Source organism: Musca vetustissima, unplaced genomic scaffold, assembly GCF_032173495.1.
Source record: "Musca vetustissima isolate MV318-11 ecotype Yass unplaced genomic scaffold, APGP_CSIRO_Mvet_v1 utg3678, whole genome shotgun sequence".
In the NCBI taxonomy this organism is placed as follows: domain Eukaryota; kingdom Metazoa; phylum Arthropoda; class Insecta; order Diptera; family Muscidae; genus Musca; species Musca vetustissima.
This window is the reverse complement of record NW_026878205.1, coordinates 173,696-191,506: the sequence shown is the minus strand read 5'-3', so window position 1 is coordinate 191,506 and position 17,811 is coordinate 173,696. Positions and strand designations below refer to the sequence as shown.

The following is a 17,811-nucleotide window of genomic DNA, read 5'->3' as shown; positions in this document are numbered from 1 at the left end:
AAATTATACACAACATTAGGGTTGGTCGCCCATTTTTGCCTTGTGACAATTAGTCAGACGTGCTCAATGTTTGAGGAGTGAATATTTCAAAAGTGATCATTTTTGATTGTTGGTTTTTTTTTAGAAGAACATTTTTTATTTAGTTGTGATTAGATCACCATATTTTATTATGAATATTATTACCGACGAAACGTTGACATCTTAACCTTATGTAACCAAGAAAGCACATGAGCAATATATTTTCAATAGTTTATTTTTTCGAAATTGCTGGTATTCATATTTTTTATTTATTCTTTTGTTTATTTACGTATACATGTCCCTCATAATAATAGTGTCATAATCTAATTGTCACAGATAAAAATATTCAAAGCAAGCCAAAGCCTAATATATACATACACTTACACACACACACATACACACGTATACACAATACACTTAGTCCAATAACTAAATTTAAGAGTGTGAAAGACATATTCTTGCACTACACAACAACAACAACAACAATTCCTACACACAACAAAACCCACTCATCCTACACACACACGCACACTCAACTACACATTCTCTTGGTATGAACATTTGAATATATTTAATTAATAAAAAAAATAATAATAATGATTATAATGATAAATAATAAAAAGAACTGCGTACTGTTGTGACTTTTATGATTAAATATTAAAACAAAAACAAATATAACAAATTAACAAAAACAAAACAAAGCAAAGCAAAGGCAAATAAATGAAAACAAAACCGTAATTATATTATTAACAATAATAGTAAAACAGCAACAACAACAAAGAAAAACATTACCAGCAACAACAAAAACATGAAAACAAGAAAAAAATATATTAAATAAATAATGAATGTGTTTGCAAGAAGTTCTTAAACTAATAAAAACAAAAAACTCACACTTTAGTATTTAGACAAAAAAAAAACAACAACAACAAAACCGAATGAAATCTATTAAGAATTCATTGATTTAATTTTAGTTAAATGAATTATTGAAATAAATTAATTAATAACAAAAATAAAAAAACAACCCCAACAGAAAATGACAAAAAAAAACAAAAAAAAACGGCAACAAAATTATTATTGTAAGCAACATCAGAAGAAAAAAAACAACAACAACAAATTGGCAAACCAAAAACCCACACAAAATTGATACGAAACATACAAAAATTCAGCAAACAAAAACAACAACACTAAAAAAAGAAATAACATTTTTTTGAAAAGACAACAACAAACGAAAAAATACACATGGAAAAAATGAAAATTTTAAAACTGAACGTTGTTTTATTTGATCTGAATTGAAATTTCCCTTCCATTGCTTCCCGCATCACAAATTGTAACAAGTTCCAAGGCATGACTGTATGTAGCTTATTGTCCATACCATTCCCCAATTCGAATCCATTTGTAGTAATAGGATAACTCGTACTAGACGTGTATTAGGGTTTAGGTTTTTTTGTTACGACGATATTTTTCCATATCGCTAAAATGCGTACATACATCGACGCATTTTAGAGGTGATGTTTTTCAAGAAGCCAGGAATGAATTACACATTCAACTCGTTACAAATACTCAAAGGAGGATGTACGAAAATTTAACAAAAATTTCGACATTTTAATTTTTTTAATTACTTTAATTACATCCGTATTAGTTACTAACTCCGACTAGGTAGACCCCTTTTAATTTGCAATTACATTTTTGTTAGATGGATTGGATTGAACTGATCAGCTGTTCATAAGGTACAATTTTACTCTCTCAAGAAACCTACGGATCTACCATTTAAATGTTATAGCCTATTTTTATAGGTCCAATTTATGATGTAGCCCCCATTGATAATATGTGTAATACATCAATATTTTCAGCAAAAAGAATAAATTCACATTTCGAATCTGTTAGAATTGCTTGTTGCACGTCTATGTAATGATGATTTTTTATAACATACATGACATGTATGTTTGATATTGAATTTCAAGTTTTTGCTGTAATTTCCCGATGTGGCTTCGGAAAGGAAAATTTATAGATATAGGTCCATGATTATACAAAGGTCCCGTCCTATTCAATGGACGGATCCCAATCAATCGGATGGCTTGTTCGACCCGGCCGAATTTAACAAGATTTTTATTTGTATTTCAGAAACATTTTCAGTTGATGCATGCTATGGGAGCATCACTCACAATTGGGAACACCACTCGACTATCGAAAGAATAAAAAAATACAAGTCCATTAACAGTTTCTGAACATCGATTTATATATGTCAAACCTATAAATATCCAATATCCAATAACGTTGCCTAAAAATGTAAGGTGAATAATTAAAAAACTTTTTAATTAATAGGCGATTTATGATGGAAATTCTAAGTGGTAGCGATAGCGCTTCTTAAAACATTAAAGGCCTTATTCTTGAAACAGTGTTGTCTTGACTGGAGGGCACTCAAAAACGACTAATCCGATCGGTTTAAAAAAATACAATCATCTTTTAACATTGTTTGGGATGAAAAGAGGCGATTTCTCAGAAAAATAATGCAAATGGCCGCAATTATACGTATGTAATCTATCTAATACCGCTGGAGTTTTTGGTCATTCTCCTCCTTAATTTCAAAAACTACAAAATTATTTATTTTTCATCTTCTTTTATTGAAATTTTCGAAATGTGAAATTGAGGAATAAGGATTATCTTAACGCAAACTAAATTGTAGTTAATGCCATACAACATTACCCCTTTATTTCCATATACATGTTCGTAACAATCGCATTTGATTACGTTGCTACCGCTTTTTAAAATGTTTTTCCTTTCATTTTTTACATGAATAGAATGCAAATCCTAACTCACTTCAATACATTAAATTCGTCGATGATACAGATATTAAATATACCGTTCTCTACAAAATAATCGAAAATCGATTTTGTTCCCTACAGTAGAACATTTAAAAAATTATAATTCCTTAAAAATGTGGTAAATTATTTGTGATTATGATGTTGCTCACCAAATTATTGGGGCTGCACAATCAAAGTACATATTGAAACAGTCCCATCTTACAATAAGCCAAACCTCAGCTCTAACGGAAAATAATTTCCCATCGAAATAGCCATATATTGTAGCACAATTCTTCTTGAGATTTTCCAACAGTTCAAAAATATTTATTTTTTTCAATATGTCAATCGACATAGTATACTATTATTTTTAGGGATCTTTATAAACCAAAAAATGGCATAATGTCCTAGAATTCCCCAATATATAGCTTGCACCTCTGTACCCGTTTTATTAGATGACGAGAAACAACATCAATGTAGTTCACAACTGGAAGAACAATCGACTAGACTTTTTTTTGAAAATTACATTTCCAAACTAATAAAGCATCTCTTTCGTTATATCTACGTTTGTTTTTGTTTGTTTACAAATAATCCCTAGCTTCATATCCGCTATAGCATTGACACTAGTAGATACCACCATCAGCACTCAGTAGTGGCTCTTCAGCTTACATTTGGATAATTCAAAAAAAGGTAAACGCAGTTCATTTTGCTTTAAACATTTTCATTTGATACCCCGCTACATGTAATTCTGTTTCCTTTAGAAACACTTCAAATGTAAAGAAATCGAATAACTGTTATATTTTTAAGAGATTTCAGGTGTTAATTAAGTAAAGAACCACACATCACTGTAACTCAACGAACTGCTGGGGCATATCGACTAAGTGGAAACCACAAAAACAAACCCCAACACATTCAAATCAATTCATGCGCATGCGTTCATTTGGTAAGCATTGACTGGAATTCATTTTGAACATTATTTTCTAAACGACTTTTCACACTCTCTTTTTACACATTTCGCATTTTCACCAAGATGTAACCACAACAACAACAATAACAATGTATGGATCTTGTGTATCTCTGTATCTTACGCTCTTTTCTATTTTCAGGGTAGCACACAAGTAAGCTATACCAAGCCATTCAATAGAGTTGTGACTTCAAATCTAAGGTGATTCTTGTCCTTCAGCATCCATGTGATAACCATCACAGTCGTTTTTATTGCAATTCATAGCCATTGTATTCTAGTATTAATTCAAGTATTTGTTTTTGTGTTTTGTTTTGAATTACGAGTACATCAATCTAACGTCAGACACAGCTTATGATATGTTTTAAGCAGCTTTTTTACGTTGATGCTTCAAACCGCTGCCGTGGATCAACTTCAACAAAAAAAATAATTATTTTATCCCTCTTCCCTCCTTTCAGATATTATCGCTGATATCAAAGCAAGCAAGTGCATCCGGCATGATGGACAAACAGAAACTAGACAAAATGGTGGAACCGTTTTCATCACTCACTCACTATGTTTAAGCGTGTATGTGTGTATGTGTCTATCTCTCAACCACTGTTTCATACCTTTTGGGTGCTAAAATTCTAAAAAAAAAACAAACAAAACAAACCTTTCTAGAATGTTTAATGTAATTTGTAATCTACTGATATCGTTTTATGGAGTTTTTGTATAAACAAATTTTTATGTTAATCTTTTACTAATGTTAATGGAAAGAAGAAGAAGAAGCAGTAGAAGTATTTGTTATTAGCTTTAAGTGGAAACAATGTTAAGGAAATCAAAAATGCGAAACAATCAATGGTTACTCGCATGAATTGAACAACAACAACAACAACCGTAGCACTAACATGAATTTTTTGTAAAAATTACAAATCTTGACACAAGTTTAGGTTAGGCTAAGTCTTACTTTTTAACCAATTGCAAAAATATTGAATAACAAATATAATAATAATTGATATATTAGTTACATAATGTGTTTTATTTGAATCAAAAAAAAATCTTTACAGAATTCAGGATAATCTCAATATAACGTTCGAAGATGGGACTTCATATGATACCTCCCACATAATGCAATATTCCATACTCTATGAATATAACAGTTATGTGTCAAGACGTCGACTTTTCAAGTGATCTATTATTTGTGTGGCTGATGAGGGTATATACACTTTGCTACGCAAAATGTACCTCAACGAAGTATGTGTTTTTTTACCAATTCATTCTCAGACCATTTAGGGTCGATTTACAAATATCCGTACGTCTGTCTGGCCGGCTCACTATAATTCGAGAGTAACCGATTTCATAAAAAAAATGTGGACATCGTAATATTTCTTCCAAACTTTAATAAAGTTTGAAGATGAGGAATATCGGGCCACTCATTCTGGTGGGTCCCTTTTAAGTTGATATATTTAAGGTAATTATGTTGCGAGCAATGTTTTGATAAAATTGGATATTCCGTTAGCTTCATATGAGATTTAAGATCATTATACAGCTGTGGTAAAAATCGGAAAGTACGTTCGCAATATTGTACAAAACTATTTTTCAGGAAAAATGTTTGCCATTTTGTGTGGGAGGTACCAGAAGAAGTGGTCCGATATTTCTCATATTGGAATATGATTAAAGTTTGGAAGAAGTATTTCGATGTGCAAAGTTTGATGTTTGAAAGTGGTGCACAGGATAGCTCTCGATGATAGGACTTAACTTCTTCTACTCTTTGTTTTTATTAAAAAGTTTTCCATCTGAGGGGAGGTACATGAATAGGTTGCCCTTTAGTCTCTATTTTTATGCCCTACACAACTATGTTGTCAGGGTATTATAGCTTTGTGCAGCCCCAAAAGTTTGTAACGCCGCGAAATATTGGTCCTAGACCCACCTTTAAGTATACTGATCGTCATATCTCGACTAGCTGAGTCGATCTAGACATGTGTGTCCGTCCGTCCGTCTGTCCATTATAATTTGTAAACACGATACAGGCCACAGTTATGGACCAATCTGGCCAATGAAGACCCCTATTGTTTTTGGGAAAGATCGGTTAATATTTAGGGGATGAAATGGACCAAATACTAAATTTTTGTCGGTTTTTCTGGTCGCTCCAGAGGCCGCAATAATGGCCCGAAAATCGTGAAATTTTGCATGGAGAAGCGGATCGGGCCAAAGAATAAGCATGCCTGTTTGGATAAAGATCGGTCAATATTTAACGGGTCAAATGGACCCTGACTTTTGTGTGAAAAATTACAAAATTTTTATTTTATGGCGTATATATTTACCCCTGAAGAACATTTACCCGAGAAGTTGATATTATATCCAAGAGGAGTGGTTGACCTTTAAATTAAGACCAATTATATTGTTGTATGTGATCGGATGTGGGAGTTACACCTAAATATTTACAGGTATCTCCGTATTCGTATATTATTTAGTAACCCATTACCACTCTGGAGAGCGGAACTATAGCGCTGATCGCTTTGAAATGTTCCATGTGGTTCCAGTTATGGTCAAGGACAACGCCTATAATTTTCGGTGATGATCAGATAAAAATTTTGGAATGAAGTGGACCGTAAACTTAATTTTTTGTGTTTGTTTTTCAAGTCGATCTACAGGCCACAATTGAAAGCTCAACATCACAACATAACACACGGTAAAGAGAATCTGGAATCTAGAGGGTGCAAATATCGCGAAATATTGCCCAAGCTCTGAATACAGAACAATAGAAAGTTAGATTTTCGTCGAAGTTGTGTAGGGTATCTTATGGTCGGCCCCGTCCGACTATACTGCTCCGCTCACTGGTTTGATTTACTGTAGGTTTGGAAATTATAACGATTGGCAAAATTTGAATTAAAAGATACATTTTGATACTGGATTAAACATTTTTCAAAATTCATCTTTATCTATGTAAGGTACGCGGACCTACGACAAATTATTTCATTGATATTTGTATACACATTGAAATCTCTCTGCGCCAAATTACAGTCAATTTCATTGTCAAATGTTGGTAATAGATGAATAAATTAAATCGGAATGTACGGTTATATATCAAAACATGGACCATGATCTCTTGCCAATTTTCCATACCAATAGTTATTTTGATATAAACAATATATTGCTGCCTACGTCAAGTGGTTTGGCAGTAAAACAGTTTTTACTATAGGAAAAACTGTTTTTACTCGTGACTTCTCGGATATTTACCCACGTGTTTAAAACATTATAAAAATTATCCTTTTTGAATCGAGTTGATAAGAGAAACCCCGAAATAGGTATTTCCCCTTTCCTATCGACATCAATTGTCATCATTGACTTTGAAACACAAATGTACTATAGCGACATCTACAAGTTACCAATGTAATTATATCGGGTTTGTGTCCACGATAATCAACCTTTGCACCACATAGCATCCACATCCAGCCTAATCTATTACAATTACAAGAGCTAAGACAAAGACATAAAAGTATAAATATACGACAATCGCTACGTAAACAATTTCCAACAGATGGCTTTTCCTCTGTTGTTATGATACCAAAACAACAGAGCGAACAATATTGAACGTTTTTAGTGCTATCTATACCTTAAGCTTATTAAATAAAAAATATATTTTGAGTACAGATCTCTGACTTTATTTACATTTTATACACACATTATGGAGTATTGGCGGTTTTATTCTTAACATGCCTCTGTTATGCCTGATTCCCCCTTCACATTTGTTCATAAACTATTTTGTCAAAATGCATTTTGTCCAGTCTTTACGGTTTCTATGTCTCTGGGCCAGCGCAGCCAATCGAAAAGTGGTTTACTGATTTCATAACAGAGGTAACTATCCACGGTTTGAAATGTTCCTGGCCGTAAAAGGATATTGAAACATTTTTAATTTTGAGTATTATATTTATATGTACTTTATATAATCGAGTCAGTGCCTTATGTGCAATACAACGTCAAAATGTTATTAACAGACAAACTATTTTATAATAATAAATTTATTCGCTTATAAATATTCGTGCTGATTATTGCGTCATCGATTTGTATTCTCCTTAATTTGCTAATGAAATGTTTATTGTTTATAATTTATTTTAATTACTGTTTGTGATTTTAATGAATAGCATTAACTCGTGATCATGTTATTCCTATTTTTCAAGATTGAATACATTGTTATTAATAATATATAATAAATATTCTAAATCGCCTTAGGATGCGTTTACAATTTTCCAAGACGAATGCCAAAAGCGACAAGGTGTAGCCACCACCCAGCACATACCATCCAAATTGAAAATGTTCCAACAACAATGGCCGAGCTACCTGGAAGTCGGACTTGCTGAGCGTGAGCATACCCGTACAATATCCATCGTCAATTGAATCCCTTGCCCATTTTTCAATTAAACCAGCGGCTGCACATCGCATTAGGAAGCGATTCAAAGGCAGTTCAAATTGAGAATGTGGCGGCATAACAAATCCAAATGGAACGGTATTGATGCACTCTTCCACCACGTGTTTAGTCGGTTTCAACAGATGTTTTTCTTGATTCAATACGAATTGAATGCGATCGATCAAAGCCGAAAACGTCAGCGATGGCTTCAGTTCCAATATTTCGGGCAGCAAATCTGTGGCTGACCGAGGTTTCAATATATCGGTGAATCCTTTGGGTAGACCGCGATTTTCCAAAATACTTGGTATGTCATAGTCGATGGTGTCAATGGCCAAGTTTCTTTTCACCAACTCGTCTAATGTGGAAATTTGTGAGCGAAATGTCAAACCAGAAAAGAAGCTGGTCAATGAAGCCAGATATAAATTCGAGAGAATGAATGCCAAGGGAATAACTTGCACAAACCACGAGAGGTGGTACCAGCGAACACTTTTGCTGCAGCAATTGCCAGGAACGGGAAGAAATGTCAGTATTCGAAATACTTCTAAAAATGTCCGGCCCACATCGAGGTGATTGCAGTGACAACGTCTATGTGTGCTAGTCCAATTCAGGAGACGTGTTAAGCTCAACCACACCCAGGATCCCAAGAAACACAGCCAGACATCCATATCAAAGGGCATAATGAAGTATTTGTATTTCTCCAACTCCTTTGCTGATGGCACAACAATACATCGGCGCAGCATACGAATTGGGTAACTGAGTTGAATACCTTTGTGCGGCACATATGGGTTAACAGACAACTCAACATCGCCCTGGTTGATTTGTTGCAGGATTTCCACTATGTCTAACGTTTTGTTGGGAACGTAATATCGCAAATACAAACTGGCATTGTATTCTTTGAGAAAAGCTCGGAAGATGTTGGCCACATATCCCGAAAGCGGTTGCCGCTTCCTTCCCTTGCATTCGATCCTTTCGAAAACCCTTGGCGGATCATATTGGGCCGTTGCTTTGATTTGATAACCATGAAGATTGCGAAATTTATCGGGAAAGAGGTTGATGGTTGTTGAATTGGTACTATCAAAAATGTGCCGTTCCAGGAATGGATTATAATTGAATATCTGAAATCGTTGTTCTGTCGGTAACTCGTGATCAACAAGGATGAGTGTGTTTATTAGACCTCGTTGCCAACACCATTCAAAATGTTCGCCAATATTTAATTGAGAGCGCTTACCATTCGGCGGAGTTGTGATAAATACTCCACGCACTCGGCTTTGCATTTCCGACAGGGCATTGTTCATGTGATTCCAAAATGATCGACGACGTAAATTTCCAATGGCCACGAAGAAGAGATTGTTATTAACACCAGCATCGTTCTTCAAATGCACTTCGCCGGTGTGCTCGGTAATCACAATTTTCGGCGTAGTCCATATTTCTGCGGCACGAATATAAGTTTCCACATCGAACGGGCTGCCGAAATAAACCAAAGTCTGTATATCGTGATTAAAGTGGGCTCCAGATATTATATAATTTAATTCTCGCAAATGCCACGATGTGAAAGTAAAATTTAAAAATAGATCCAATGCCATTGCGATTAGCCGACATACTAATCACCCAGTCATGTACGATACTCCGCAAATGCATTTGCAATTTTTTGGGTTGAACTGCTACAGATGCAAACGGGTATTAGGGGGCATTTCAAAGCGAAAGTAACTGGTGGCGAAACTGTTTTTTTACTTTAAATTGTGAAGAAAAAAGGTAACATGATTTTATTTTGATTTTACTGATAGAAGGGATCAAAGGAATAAAAAATGTGGCAGTAATCTTGTATGCATTTAGATCTTCTAAAACAATATATAAAGGAACTTTTTATAACGGAAATCTTTTATGAGAAACACGTAATCCTTTGAAAATTTTTATACTCTGTAGTATATATAGTATGTAGTATTTTCAAATGCAGAAGTTCGAAGTAACACCAATTATATTATTTTTTGATATTTATTTGTATATATCAGAATTGTATGCTACACATAACACAGTTTGAGCCAACCAATTTAAATTTTAGTACAAATTAAAATAACTGCACAACAAAAGCATATATAGAAATTACAAAATTCTTTTAAAAACCACACATTCATGATTTTTGGTACATAGATTAAGGAAAATATGCTCATTGGGAAATTAATTGTTACACGAAAGAACTTACAATATATAACATCGAGCAAAAAAGTAGGAAATATTGGAGTTAAAGCGAGGAGGTGGTCCTAATCCCAAAATTAATACGCGTACTGAACGCATTTGACTTGTAAATGTTGGTCCACTCGATGAAAAACGCCTACAATGTGTGACAGATGCAAAGGGCTGTCATACTAAATATTAAAACTATGAAAATGTGCGTTCAATAAAAATATTATTCTATAAACCTGCCATTGTAGTATATAATATTATATTTTTTATGTTTGAAAACTAAAATTGCTATTTTCTTGGCATTTTTATTGTTTTATTTATTTATTTCAAGAAAAAAATACAATTCATAATATGAAAGCCCACCAACGCGTTTCTTGGATGTGACTAAATTGCTAAATTTTAAAATCATATTTTCAAAAACAACGAGTAAAAGTAAAAAGAAAATAATTTAGGAAAAAATCTCTATATTAGAAGTATTTCGATATTATCTAAAATGTATATGTATACAATTATAGAGTAATCAAAAAGACCACTTTAATAAAGAAACATTTAGGTTTATTACTTACAAAATAAAAAAAAAATATTGATTCAATGTGTAAACTCATTCTTGACATACTGTAAATATAAAAGAGTTGCATTATAAATGACTGGCGTTCATAAACGTTCAGACGAAATGGATGAAAATACAATTTTAAAATGTTGCATGTGTATCAGTGTGATTGCGTAGGCTTGTGAAAAGGTCGAGGACGTTGAAAATTCCTACTAAAAAAATTAACACGTAGCTTTAAGAAAAAAATGGAAATTAGAACTAAAAAGTTCTGAATTATATATATGGCTAAGCATCTAGGAAATTTTGTAAGTATCTTTACGACAGAACTTTTTGAGATAAAATTTTAAAATTTGGTATGCAGCTTTATCTGCAATAAATAAAATGGTATTCACTAATATTTTCCGGAAATTAGTTCTAAATAGTACTAAATATGGTATACCGCAGAACGGGAAAATTACAAAATATATCACACATGAATATTCTTCGGCCGTTGGTGTAAAAAGAGACATCTGAGATTTACTAAATATTTCTAACTAGAACAAAAAGATATAAATCACATAGGGATAGAATATTGACTTTTACATTCACATATAAATGTTTTGTTTTTTATTTGTACAGAAACTATGAAGTTACTGAATACCGTACGTCCATCATCATTGCGGTATTGTGAAAAGAGATCAGAATTGTGTATTTGGTATAAAAACATGTTTGCCATTTCTGATAATGTGAACTACCATCTATATTGGACAATATGATTTTTATTATAATGGGAACGAGAATAATACTATAGACTCAATCATTGCCTTTCCGCGAGTTCGTTCTGATGGTGTCGATTTTGTAGAAAAGGTTTCGTACTAACGAATGTACCAAAATGTTATAAGGTGTCTTTAGTTCCTCACATACAGACAACGCCATTTTTTAATCAAACTAAAATATTTTGATATCTAATTTCTTACTCAAATATAAAGTCATCAACAAAAAAACAACATTTCAATTACCAATTTATGAATGAATGCACTCCACAAATATGCATATGGAAGGCTGATTTCAGGCGCATGCCCTTCCTTAATAGCATCCAAACCACCGACTAAACATGGTACAATGCACTCCATAAACAAAAGATGTGGAATGCTTTATTTGCGCGCCAAAAATCCAACACAACATTTGCTGTGAGATCCATTAGACATTTACTTCCTAGTGTCCTAACCGGTGACAACGTACACAAGCGATACCTTACACTTGGCGACATTTTCAGTTTAGTTTTCAGTTGCACAGCAGACATCCTCGTGTCAAATTGACAAACGAGAAATACGGTTAAACGCAAAATAAATAGAAATCGTTAAGACTTCCTCTAAAAAAGTGAAGTACGCTAATAGTAATTAGCGTTCGGTGCGAATATAATGTTTATATGTAAACGGCCTCTGTTGATTTTGTGGTGGTGAGTGTGTTTTTATCTGGCGATAAGCAGCGTCTACTGAACACGGATTTTCTATCAGTAGAGTTACGATACTAATGAGCTCTACATCCGTCGATAAACAACAGCATATCTTCGTTTGTCAGAATTTACGTGAGGTCTCATTTTAAATTACCGAAGATGTTGGATGTTGTTAAGACTACTCCATCATACTTATTAATAATATTTCGAAACTGTCTACTGTCGTTTCCAATCAATTTTCAGTGGACGCAGTGTAATGGAAATGTTCGCCGTCTTCAATCGGATTATCACGCCACGTCTACTTAGGGCTACAAGGGAGTTTCACAAGTTAAAGCGGTAATAGAACATTAACGAAGCACAAATATTGAAAGCGATGAACTGTAATGAGTGTGGAGCAGATTTTAGCCTTGTGAAAATATTTAAAAAAGTTTAAAACAATTTAAGAAATATATATATATATATATATAAAGAAATGGTAAATTGATTTTGGTAAGACAAAATAGCGATAAATTCCTTGGCGAGTATATTAAGACACATTATTCAAAGGTCAAATTTTTGAGTTATGGCGTGATACATTTTTTGCTGATTTATAATGTTTTTAATATGTGCCCAAGTTTCGAACTAATCCCTATAGAAAGGTCCCGTTTCTTTAAATAGGTAAACAGTACCCGACTTTTAATTTCTTATTAAAAAATAATTTTCGGTTTAAAAAATAAATAAAAACAAGTAAAAATATGTCAGCTGGTGTTTGCGACAGATATATACCCTCATCCTATGGTTTGCGGAGGTCTTCGGAATTACACACAGCTTATCAAGTGGTTTAAAATTTAAAGTTGATCAAATATGTTATTCAGTTTGTGTCAATATAATAAATTTTACAAGTTTATAAAATATTAACTTTTTCTGGGGGAGGACTAGGATTTGTAAAGATAATAGGATCGTTTGTAATTGGATTTATAAATATTGAAAATGTTGACCCTATGTGGGGTAGGTACCATAAGGAGTGGATCAATGTCTCCAATCTTCGGACTACATCTACGCTTGGTATAGTTAATAGGTTGTACAAAGTTTGGTTCAAATTGGGTAGTCCGTTCACACGACATTATAAAATTGACTTTTTGTATACTTTTTTTTATCGGGATTGTGGGGATGTACCTGAAGCATCTCATCATCTAAGCTTGGTAGATATAATAGGTTGTGTGAAGTTTGTTTAAAATTTGACACTTCGTTCGCCTAATATTGGATTTATAAATATTGACAATTTTAACCATTTGTGGGAGAGGTACCAGAAGGAGTGGACCAATATGTTCCATCTTCACACTTCACCTATGCTTGGTAAATATAATAGGTTGTGCAAGGTTTGGTTCGAATCGGGCATTCCATTGGCCTGAAATTGGACAGAAATTTATAAGTCGACTCAAAATTTTCAGAAACGGACTTGGTCCAAAGAAACTTGGGGTCTAAAACCAATATTTCGATGAAGCACCTTTTCAACGTATTAAAGTGTATATACCCTCATTATTTTATATTTAAATATAATACCACAATAATACATATTAGCGGCTGTATTATAAAGTTGAATTTTTATTTTAAAGAATTTTGTCGCTTTTCTCATTATTTATGGATTTATTCGATGTGCGCTATGGATTTTTATAAATAATACACGATAATATATGAGTTGTTTATTTTGAAAGTGGTTTAAGTCCATTTTAGGTTCTGAAACATATCATGGTTTCCTAGAAAAGTTTACAAAATATATTACGTTAAATATTCTAACATGTTTAAGGGCACAAGCCACAATCAAAATTAGTACCACTTAATAATATTTTTTAACAAACATTTAAATAACTCAATATAAGAAAAAATATCGACTTAAACCACTTTCCAAATAAAGGATTCATATGATTCTAAATTATCCGAGTATCAACTGAGTAAAGTTATCCGCACTGTCTCAATTAGTAAAATAAATTTAAAAGTGCAAAATACCGATTACTAGTGATTTAAATACACATGGATATATTGGGTTCCTCTTGTACTGCTTATTCGACTGCAACAAAATATTAAACCAAAATATTCGTATGTTACGTATGGACACTCTTAAATCAAACTACCACATATATAGTTGAAATAATAGATCGTAATAAATAATAGTAATTGTGAACAATATCCTGCTCCGATTTATCACTCAAATAATTTGAAACCCCATAAATATACATATATATCGGATTATATAACTGTCTTTAAAATTAAATTTATATTTAATCCATTTCCTATTGTATCTAATAATGACGATAAACACTTTATGCAAACATTCGTTACAAAATACCAATTTAATATCCATCCTCATCTATTGGAAGCCATCATTTTCAAATAAAAAATAGATTTTGTGTGTGTTTGAAATAACTTTTATAAAATTACTCGCTCATAAATGCTGGTCAAAGAACGAGGAAGGCTTTATCATCCAAAAATAATTTAATTTATCGACAACTACGTCCTGCGTACACACTACAGTTGCTGTTGGCTGCAAAGTAAATCCCCCACAACGAAGAGATATTCACGCTTTGGACAGTCATTACTTATTTCTGATATGGTAATTGTTTTCAATTTAGTTGTCATTGGTATTCAAACTGTAAGTAATTGGAACGTACAGCATCGTCTTTTATAATTTTGGACAATGCTAAAGATATGATTTGATGTCAATTTGTTTGTGTACACAAAAACTAGTAAGACTTTACAAAAGTATAAAGGAGCAATTAAAGATATTTTTCAATTCACATTAGATTATTGCAGCTTCTGAAACAGTTCATTTATTTATCGATAAATCAAAAATAATTCGGAAAGTATAAGTATAACTTCTAATATTCGCTATGTAAATTGCAGTATGGAGCAGTTTTGGATTTATTGCTTTTGGATTGATAAGTGCCAGATAATCAAGAAAGATTATAATTTTTGAAATTAATCTCAAACTGATTTATTTTCATAAAGTTGCTTCACGTTTCCAAGTATAAAAATGTCAAAATTCTAGACTAGGCCGATTATACAAAATAAATCAAATGCCTATATGATATAAAACTGTTCCGACATAGGGTGAACTAAATTGTTATCGCTAAATCAGAACAGGTTTTTTCGAAATTTTTTCCAACGTTTCGTGACAATTTTTTAAATAATACCATAATGAACAGCAATGCGTATACTAAACATAACAAATGAAATATACGCCCCATGGTACTCCAAACAAAAATTCAATGGTGCGAATAGAGAAACAAAAAATACAGTTAATTCGATGAGACAAAATATTGAGAGACTAATAAGCTTATACACATTATTATAAAAAATTAAAATACTTTTCCTTTTTGTCTATCCAATAATACGACGTGACACTGTAAATAATATTATGTGCCAATTTAACATTGTAGGCGTTCAGATTTGTTCTTCCTTTTCGAAATTCTCATGAGAAATGCCCGAAAACTAAATTTACTTACGGTTATTAAATTCACACCCAATGTAACCACATATTCTGTAAGAAGACTTAGACAATAATACAAAAACGACACGGTTGATCGACCCACCGACAGACCATCTAACCACCATTACGTTGTGTGTACGTCACTAAACCTGCATAAGGGTGGTGGCTTGGACAATAAAGGAAATCGATAATTAATAAGCGATAATTGAAAAGCAAATCATGCCAACCAAACGAACTAACGGACGGACGGACGGACAAAAGAACGAAACAAACAACAAGAAATTATCAAAGATGCTCTGTCGAGATGTCATGTCTCTACCGAGGAATTTACGCAGAGCACACCCTTCAAATGAAAACCACTGATGTACGCAACACAACCACAGTGAACAAACTGTAAATAGCTTACACTAGTCAAGCAGGCAGAGCGCCAACCACTCAGCCAGCTTTAAAATAAGTGCATAAGCATAATTCTTTCCCATAGAACGTCATCATTATTATCAATATCATTATCTTCGACGACGACGACGACAAACGTAGGGAACCTAAAAGAGGGTTATGGGGATTTACACACTCGACATGTCGCAAACATACTCATACATTGGTATGCTCGTGTAGGGTTGAAAATAAAATAGCTTAATTCAAAATATTCCTAAATAATGTTATTAAAAAATTTCAAAGGCCTACAATGTAGGGTATTTGAGAGGTGTTAACGTAATTTATGAAATCATTCTTTATTGAATTAAACAATTCCATTTCTGCATTTAAGCTACTTTGAATATCAACACAGCATAACGCTTACAGAATAAAGGAAAGTAAATTTCGTGATTCAGTTTTTTATGCGAATAAAGCAAAAATTGCTTAAGCTGCCACACTAAACAAAAGTTTAGGTTAAGTGCAATGCAACAAAAAGCAGTCAAGAGCAATTCCAACAACCGAACAAACATTGCAAAATGTTCATACATCTATTGTTCAACGTTTTATGTTTGTGTGTGTGTGTGAGTGCATGTTATAAGGATTAGATTGAATATCAGATACTTGGCTTGTTGCACTTTCGTTTCGTTATTGTGTCATTAGATGGAGCCTAGACTGATTCAATTTCTTCATTATTAAAATAAATAAGCAATTGTTGGAGAGTTGGTCAAGATCGATACAAGTACAAATTGCAACTAGTTTCTATGATCGAGAATTGTCATAATAGTAGTCAGGCGGTGGAAATTCCGATGTTCTTTAAGTATTTTAAATATTGCATTTACTTTATTTCTAAGGCGGCAAAAATGTCAATCGGTGTTGCCGGCAGATATATACCCGCAGCCTATGGTCTGGTTAGATACAGAGATACAGAATTGCTGTGGCAACCAAGCATAGAGCTTCTTTTTGAATCCAGCTTTGTTTAAATGGTTTAAAACAGTTTTATGGTCGAATTTTAGCTCCTGGACGATGGTACGATTACTAACATGCTAGTCAACTTCGATCATTTCTCCGATTTTATCAACATTTTTATAATGGATTTCTTTTGATAGATTTCTGGATAGATTTCTCGCATATTAACGATCAAACAATTTCAGAATTATGGAAGGGTGGCATTTCGCATTTGTGAGTTACAGGGTGATAAAAATGGAAGTGAACAAAGAGAAAATTCGGTACATTTTAATGTTTTTCTTTGACAAAGGCGAAAATGCAAGCCAAGCGGCTAAAATTGTGAATGGTGTTTATGGTTCAGATACTGTAACAGCCAATTATGTGCAATTTTGGTTTTGTAGATTCCGTTTAGGAATTTTTGATATTAAAGACACAGGTAGGTCGTCGAAAATGTCGATAAAATCGGAGAAATGATCGAAGCTGACCGGAGACCAGGAGCTAAAAACTGTTTTAAACCATTTACAATTGACCAGAATTGGTCAACAAACACATCTACACTGACTCGCCAGAAACTTCGGGAGTTTGTTTGGGAAATTTTAATGTATCTGTTATACAGTCCGGAATTGGCACCAAGCGATTATCATCTTTTTCTTGCA

At 33.1% G+C, this 17,811-nt stretch overlaps 1 protein-coding gene across 1 annotated transcript; it reads right to left on the bottom strand.

The window, feature by feature from the left end:
• Positions 1 to 7,953: 7,953 nt before the first annotated feature.
• LOC133323026 (uncharacterized) lies at positions 7,954 to 9,747 on the bottom strand. Its single transcript, XM_061531983.1, has one exon. The coding sequence runs from the start codon at positions 9,745 to 9,747 to the stop codon at positions 7,954 to 7,956; it is 1,794 nt and encodes a 597-aa protein (XP_061387967.1).
• Between the last annotated feature and the right edge of the window lie 8,064 nt (positions 9,748 to 17,811).

Coding starts and splice junctions, on each gene's coding strand:
- LOC133323026 (XM_061531983.1), bottom strand. CDS start 9,747: ATGGCATTGGATCTATTTTTAAATTTTACTTTCACATCGTGGCATTTG.